The 8,518-nt window shown below is 35.4% G+C and overlaps 1 protein-coding gene across 1 annotated transcript; it reads right to left on the bottom strand.

Moving 5' to 3' along the window:
- Nucleotides 1–1,287: 1,287 nt before the first annotated feature.
- On the bottom strand, nt 1,288–6,008 carry LOC125876094 (uncharacterized). Its single transcript, XM_049557209.1, has 3 exons — nt 5,237–6,008; nt 2,095–2,498; nt 1,288–1,851 (listed from the first exon to the last, which is right to left on the bottom strand). The coding sequence occupies exons 1-3, from the start codon at nt 6,006–6,008 to the stop codon at nt 1,288–1,290; spliced, it is 1,740 nt and encodes a 579-aa protein (XP_049413166.1).
- Between the last annotated feature and the right edge of the window lie 2,510 nt (nt 6,009–8,518).

Here is an 8,518-nt window from a genome sequence, read left to right as displayed (position 1 = left end):
ATGTCATGTAATGATCTAAAGACCAAACCCCCTTCAGCTTTTGCAAAACATAACTCTTTTCATGTCACCCAATGCTTTCCTTTAATTCCATCCAAATTTCCCCAAAAGAATTTAGCAAAAATTTGATGTATTTGCTCCAACACCTTTTTGGGTGGGTTTAATGCGGATAACATATACACATGCATGGATTGTAGTACATTGTTAATAAGCACCCACTTTCCCCAAAAAAGTCAAAAATTTGTTATGCCATCTAAGGACCCTCATAGCAATCTTTTTAACCATGTCTGTATAATAATTGATCTTTCTTCTTCCATAAAAAACTGGGCAGCCCAAATAAGTAAAAGAAAAATTTCCTTGCCTTATTCGTGTTAATCTATGCATTCTAATGGCTACAAGCAAAGGAGTCTTATCATGAAGGTAAAAAAAACTTTTCTCCTTATTGATTTTTTGACCCGAAACCAATTCATAGTCTCTTAACACCTTCATCATTTTAATAATTGAACCTTTGTCTCCTAAGCCAAATAGAATAGTATCATCTGCATAAGACTAATGATTTATCTCCGGACTCCATTTGGGAAGGCCATAACCCTTCACGCTATCATCCCTGTGTAAATTATTTAACCCTTTGGCTAATACCGTTGCTACAATAATAAACAAGGTTGGTGATAATAGATCACCCTGCTTCAGTCCTCTCGAGGACTGGAAAAATCCATGTGTTTTACCGTTTATTAATACTGAGTACCAATTGTTGGACATGATTTTCCATATCATATTAATGATTGCCTCTGCAAAGCCAAATTTTCTCAAAACTTTCGTTTGAAAAATCCAAGAAACTCTATCATATGCTTTGGCCATATCCAACTTGACAACCACATTAATATTTTTGTTCCTCATGTTAATGTCTCTAATTATTTCCTGCACCAATAAGATATTCTCCGTAATGTTCCTTCCTTTAACAAAGCATGATTGTGTTGGTGATATAAGATTAGATAACACCACTACCATCCTCTCATGAACCATTCTGGATATAACTTTATTTATAAAGGAACTAAGACTTATGGGTCTTAAATCAGTTAAATGTTTTACTGATACCTTTTTGGATAACAACACCAAGTTTGTATGAGTTACAAACTTGGGCAGCTCTTGGCCACAAAAGAATGCTCTCACCACCTTGGTAATATCTTCTCCAATTATCTCCGAAAAACTTTGAAAGAAATGACCAGTAAAGCCATCTGGCCCACATGCGTTGCTTCCATTTAGCCCGAAAACCACTTTTTTAACTTCATCTTAATCAGGAAGCATTGTCATTACTTCATTTTCTGCATTGGTTATGCACTTAGGAATATGTTCCAGCATTGAATACTCCTCTACCCTTCTCTCTTCAGAAAATTCAGAAAATTGATCCTTGTAAAATTGAACTGCTGCCTCCCTAATTTCATCATTAGTACTCAGTGTCACCCCTTGCTCTGTGATCATCTCAGCAATGTGTAATTTCTTTCTTCTACCCTTGACAAACGAGTGGAAAAAATTTGTATTCCTATCTCCATCCATGCACCACTTCATTCCCGCTTTCTGTCTCCAAAAATCCTCCTCCAATTTCAAGAATTTTTTTAATTTTGCTTCCTCCTTGCTTAGTTCGGCTCTATTAGTTGCTGAATGTTGTATCTCCAACTGCGCCTCTTTCACCTTAATGATGTCCTCAATCGTGGCAATTTGTTGAAAAATATCACCAAACACCTCTTTACTCCAAATTGACAGCTCTTTCTTTACCTTTTTCAATTTTGCATGGAATTCGATAAATGGATTTCCAGCAAAATCAACCTTCCAGTTCTCCTCTACTATATTCTTGAACTGTTTATGTTTACTCCAAAAGTTTTGAAATCTGAAAGGTTTGATAATAGGTTCCTCTTCTGAGTTATATATCATATGGAGCGGTGCATGATCAGACCCTTGTCTGACTAGATGATGGACCTCAGAAGAGGGAAAACATCCAGAAAAACTTGATTCACCAATATTCTATCCAAATCTTTTGAAGATGCACGCCTCCTTAATTCTTCCATTCCATCAAGTAAATTTACTTCCCAACCATCGCACTTCAGAAAGTGCACCACTACTAATAAAAGCTGCAAAATCAATTGCTTCATTGGGAGAAAATTCTAAACCTCCCAGCTTTTCCTCCTCATTTAAAATGACATTAAAATCTCCCTCAATAATCCAAGGACATTGCACTCTCTCCACTATACTCTCTAACTCCTCCCACAACTCAAGTCTCTCTGAAGCATTGCACATTGCATACACAACCGATATAATAAACTCCTTATTGTTGTGTTTGAATTGGATAGTAACTTGTTGAATAGTGTCCAACAATATACTACCCATCCACTCATCTTTCCAAAAGTACCAGATTTTGCCATTACAATTTGATGCCGCCTTGTCAAAACCTAGTTTCATTTTATATTGTTCTAGCACTGATGGATTTTGAAAAGGCTCCATCAAGGCTATAAATGAATAATGATGTCTTCTATTCAAGTCCATTAATCTCTCAAAAGACTTTTGAGTATTGACAGACCTGATATTCCAAAAGATCATTTTTTCAATCATTGATCATTGTTGGTGCCCCTATCCCTACTGCTCCTTGTTTGTACTTGTAATGGAATAAAAGGTCTCCCTTTTCTTGCACCATTTTTCAGACTGTTAGTGTGTCTTGGTGATAGATCTCCCGCCTTACTGATCTGCTGTATATTATATTCTATATCCTCGTCTTCTTCAGTATCTTTTCTCTGCTACATTACTTCCTCATCTTCATCTATTAAATCTGGTCCTTTTAGAATGATTGCATCGTCACTTTGATTAACTATTTTCTCTCCTATACTTGTTTCAAACAATTTCCTTGGTGTGGCAACTGTCACGCCTCGAGCTACCTCCGAGACGCGGACACGGGACCTAGGACCACAAGTGATCCCAAGCTAACCCTGCTGGCATGATCATGAGCATACTAAAGATAATAAACTGATGCGGAAGCTAATTCATAAATAAATCTGAAAAGATGGGGAATACCCATATACTATAACTGAATATATCAAATCTGAGAGTTTAATACAAAAGAAATATCAAACTCAAAACACTAACGCTGAATCTAACTATGTCTGAAATAGCCTCTACCTGACTAGGAAATGCTGGGACAAGCCCCAGCTAAGTGTAGCAAAACTGAGACTAAAGACTAAAATACTGAGAAGAAACTCATGACTATTGTCCCCGAAGAATGAGGACTCACCAACTGATTCTGCTGAACCAAAGATCGGGAACCGATCTAAACGTGATCTGAATGCTGAGAACCTGAACCTACATCACGAGAAGATGTAGCGCACGTATGCGTCAATACTTGAAAGGTACTGAGCATGCAGGATAGAGTAAAGCTGAAATAACATATAACTAAACAAAGCAATGAAGCAATGAAATAATCTGAACATGATATAGATACTGAAAATACTGAATACTGAGCTAACTGATGCAATGACCAAATTTATAACATGCTGAGACTGAATACTGACTGAACTGTAAATGTGGTTAATGCAATAGAGTCTGACTGAACTGTGGGAACTACTAATAACCGACATAAAACCACATGAGCTAAATGTGGAGTCCGATGTATACGCCCCATCGAGAGGACCCAATATACCCTGCCAGAGGTATAGAGGCATGCTGGCGTGATCACTAAACTGATGTTGCCCACAGAGGGGACTTACACCTACGTGGCTCGTAGTTCTGGGACTATATGGGTACGCTGAAACCCTAGTCCAACTCGGTATTATGCTACTCCCAATGAATTAAGTGGTTAACTAGTTATGACTGAATTTCTGTAAATACTGGATAGCTCGAAACTGAACATGCAAACTGAGAATGCAACAATTAATCTGATAATGATGCATTCATAAACTGAGGCATGTAAAACTGAATACTGAAATATCTGACCTAGCATGTGTAATTCAAGAACTAAAGAAATACATAGCTAGGGTTCTGAAATTCATGCGATAAACTGAGCAATAACATGATAATCTGATTTGGAACATTTAAATAACTAATTCATGATGATCTGTTCAAATTCTAGAAACCCTAGGTCTGTTCATAATCATGGAATCAAGAATCTGACTGAATTCTAGGGACCTAATGGGCGAAAGGAACCCACTAGTGAAATCCCACATACCTGGTGACGAATTCCACGGAGAAATCTTTCGATTTCGGGGCTGGAACTGAAGGAACCTTGCTGCGTTCTTGAACTAGGGTTCTTGACCTTTTTCTCCTCTCTTGCTTCTAATTTTCTAAGTTTTGATTAATGAATTGACTTGGATAAGTTCTAGTTATGTTTCTAGGCTTAAACTGATTAAAACCTCATGATTTAGGGTTTAAACGACGTATCTAAGGGGTTAAACGAAATAGAAAAAGACCAAAAGACCCTTGAATTAGCTGCTGTCGGAGTGACTAACGGTCCGTCAATCAATCGACGGTCCGTCGATTGGGTCCGTAGATCGAGTCTGCCCGACAGGTCTTCACCAAAATAGGCATAACTTTTTAATCGGAGGTCGGAATTTAGCAAACTTGGCGGAGTTGGAAAGATAATTCAATTATCTATCTAACCATAGGTCATGGCACACATAATTAATTTTGTGCTAAAAGTTATGACCATCTGAAGTTGACCCATCAGAATTTTCAGCTAACTGGCTGCTAACCTTCGATCTACGGTCAGACCTACGGACCGTGGATCTAATGACAGTCCGTGCTGGTCAACCGTAGTTCGGGACTGAAGCTGGGCTTTTGGGGCATCGATCCACGGACACGAACTACGGTCCGTGACCTGACTTACGGACCGTAAGTCGGGCCGTGGGTCAACACTTAGCCAAATTTTCTGACTGAGTTCTGGAGAAGTTTTCTGTCACGAACCACGGACCTGCAGGACGGACCGTGAGTCCATCTACGGTCCGTGGATGGTGTCCGTGAGTGCCACCTGTAACACCAGAAATCTGAAATCTCTATTTTCGGCTACGGGGTGTTACAGTAACGCTATCTCTTCTTGCCATATAACTACTCCCTTCCTCACCACTTTTCAACAATAAATCCTCATTATGCACCTCATGTAAATCTTCAGATTGAATCTCCACATGTTTTATTATGCTGCCACGATCTACTCCTAACTTGTGTTTGTTATGTGTTGTACTTCTTCGCTCTGTATTGTCCATACCTTTGTTAGAAGTATTTTCCTCCAGTTCTTTGTTATTACTATTTTGCCTCCCAGGGGAATTTACTTTGGCCTGTACACTCTTCTGTTCTGCCTCTTTTTCATTCACCCTTTCCATTATCTGATCTTCCCCTCGAACCAGGTTCCTTGAATCCAGCAAGTTAAACTTATTCCCGATTGCAATTCCCACTTTGTTCCACACTTTCACAGGTTCTTTATTTCTTCCAGCTCCCCCCCATTTTCTATGTTTTTGTTCCACGAATTCATCTTTTTTTCTCCCATGATGTTGTTCACTTTCCTTTTCCTTTGTGTCATTATCTTTGTTTGTATTTCTGATGTGCTTGCCTTCCACCTTCTTGCCTTCATCGTATTCTGATTTCTCCCTATTTGGATGCAAATCAGGGTGAACAACATAGCATTGTTCTTCATCATGCCCTTGGATCATACAAGTCTGACAGTATTTGGGAACATAATCGTATTTGATTTTCATCCACTTTTCCACCACCTCATCAGTCTTCATCCTCATACCAATTTTAATTCTTTTTGGGAACTCTCTTAACAAGTCTACCTCCACTTTAACACTTGCACAACTTGGTCTCGTTTGATTCCTTGTTGCCATATCCACTTGTAATGGTTTGCCTACAGCCGCTGCTAATGAAAATATTGCCTCTTTGCCAAAAAAATTTGGTGGAAGAGAAGGAAAAGAAATCCAAGCTATCGCAGTGGTCGTCTCTTTTTTCAGATTAAACAACGGATCCCACTTCAAGGTTCTCATTGGAAAAGATCAATTATTTTGAGTAATATAGAAGGCAGGCTTAGATAACAGATGAACATAATCATCCAATAATGTTGCCCTGATTAGAACATGTCTATTACTCAAAAGCCCTATATTACAATCTCTCTTCAGCTCACATTGTTTCAGAATGAGTTTCCTTAGATCTTGTATTTCTGGCCATCCGTACGAAAACTTTCCAATCACCGCATATTCAAGATTCTCATTTACAATCATTTGTTCCACCTCGTCTTGTTCCCATATCACTTGTGGTTCTCCATGCAAATATGTTATTGATTTTAACAGAATGGGTTTAATATGGGCTGTTTTTGGTTTTAATTTTTTCAGCATACGTGCCTTCATGAAGCTGGCCTACCTCTGGAGGAGGTTGACCTGTGGCCATGGCGGCCATGGTAACCGGATCTATGCAAATTGATGATGACGGCTGTAGGGTTTTTTGGGGGTCAGCCAATTCACTAACATTTGTACTTCAACTTCAAGTTTGTGTCTGAAATTCTGAAGTGGGTTTATTTATTATACTCCCTCGGTTTATTTTTAGGGAAACTACATAAATCCCACTAGTTTAGGTCCTAATTACTAAGATTTCCAATAGTTTCAAATATTACTTCCTCTACCATATTTTATACTTAGGATACATGAGTTTGAATTTGTGAGATACATGTATCTGCCTAATTTTAAAATCGAGATACGTATTTATTTGTTTAAATTAATTGATTGTAACTGATTTCCTTAATTAGAGGAGTAATTGATGATTTTTAGAATATATGGGCAATTAATTCTGGAAATTAAATTAATCAAATCTCTTAATATAGTGCAAATCAAGGAGTGTATTTAATTTTAATTAATTTCATTTATTATTCTTTGAAATAACAAATTCATTAACATTATTATTAATAAAAAACAAAAATATGTATATCTTGGTCATGTAATTTGATTAATTTCATTTTATTACTCTTAAAATAATAAATTTATCAATTTGATGTATCTATTATCAATAGATGATGTATCCTACAAACTAAACACTTAGATACATGAGTATCATACAAGTACATTCATATGTATAATAGAAATATCTAGTATTAATTTCGTGTATTTGTTATATGTGTCTATTATTAATTTTATGTATCTATTTATATGATCTAATTTTAATTTCATGTATCTTTCATATGTATCTAATATTAATTTGATGTATCAAGTATCAATTTCATACATTATATTCAAAAACGTGTATCTCGAATACATAGTAAGTTGTAAGCGTATACATAAATTATGTGTATCTAAATATGGAATGTAATTGAAACAATCTAATTTAGGAACAACTCATGATGTTAGAGTATCTGCCTTATCATAATCCAAAAAAAAAGTAAAAAATTTCAAAATTCTTCCTTTTTTTTTGCATCTGAATTTTTCTCACAAATACATATAATTTTAACTTAGATACATCAACTCTTAACTAGATACATGTACATCTGATGTGTATCCAACATTTTTGCATATCTAATAGTGTATTTATTATGTTAAGTAAAGCTTGGCATAACTCTTCCCTCTTGATTGAGTCGTTCCTATACTTAGATCTATTCTAGGCTTGAATATTAACGGATGAAGAGTCAGTCCCTACAATGAAAAATTCATGAGTGAAAATAACAACTAGAAGTTGTTTGATTTAGTATAATATTGTTAATGTGTAGTACCTTTAACAAGAATCATCTGATTTTGAAAATGACCAGCCATTAAAGTATTTGAGAAACAACAAAATCAAAAAATATAAAACCTAATTTATAGAACTTTTTAAAATTGAATGTCAGAACATTATGAACTTTAACTCAGATACAAAACCAAGATACATGAGAACAATAAAATAATAGAAACAAACATATATGTATAATGCTGATGTGAACATGCAAATATGTATTGAGAGGATGAAGGAAGAAAAAGGGAGAAGATGGAGGAAGAATGAGGTTAGTGGACGTGGGGTGGGAAATGGCAGGTGTGATTTATGTGATAAAAATTTTGAGTTGTTAATGTGGACCATTAATTAAGGAGATTAAATTTAAGATAATTATTCAATACCATATTTAAGGGATTTGTGTATCTAATTAAATCTTTTAAAATATGTGGTATAACTATTAAAAGTGGTATTATATGTAATTGTTTTAAACATGGTAGTGATGTATGTGTAGTTAAGTAATTTTTCCTTATTTTTATTTGTCCGTTATTTAAAATTTTAATTTTTACTTTTATTTGTCATTTTTAATATATGAAGGAAAAAGATAATTATTTTTTTACATATTTTATTCTTCACATTAGTTATTTGTTACTCAAATTATTTTCTTAGACTTAATACTGCATATTAATTAATAGAAATAGTATGATTAATATGTCTTTTTTTAATGAATATGTCAAGTAAAAGTAAACGGAAAGAATAATTCTAAGTAGAGTTATATTTTGGGACAGATTTATGTCATTGAAGCTCACAAAACTGATCAAAAAGT

The sequence above is a fragment of the Solanum stenotomum genome, chromosome 9 (assembly GCF_019186545.1).
Source record: "Solanum stenotomum isolate F172 chromosome 9, ASM1918654v1, whole genome shotgun sequence".
NCBI lineage: Eukaryota > Viridiplantae > Streptophyta > Magnoliopsida > Solanales > Solanaceae > Solanum > Solanum stenotomum.
This window is presented reverse-complemented; position numbering and strand designations above follow the sequence as displayed.

Bases quoted from the DNA above. Each gene is read 5' to 3' on its own strand.
- LOC125876094 (XM_049557209.1), bottom strand. From the start codon at position 6,008: ATGAGAACCTTGAAGTGGGATCCGTTGTTTAATCTGAAAAAAGAGACG. The intron at 2,499-5,236 runs GTATGGACAATA...ATTCATTTATAG, and splicing joins GGAAAATACTTCTAACAAAG to CCTTGATGGAGCCTTTTCAA. The intron at 1,852-2,094 runs GTGCGATGGTTG...AAACATAAACAG, and splicing joins GTAGTGGTGCACTTTCTGAA to TTCAAGAATATAGTAGAGGA.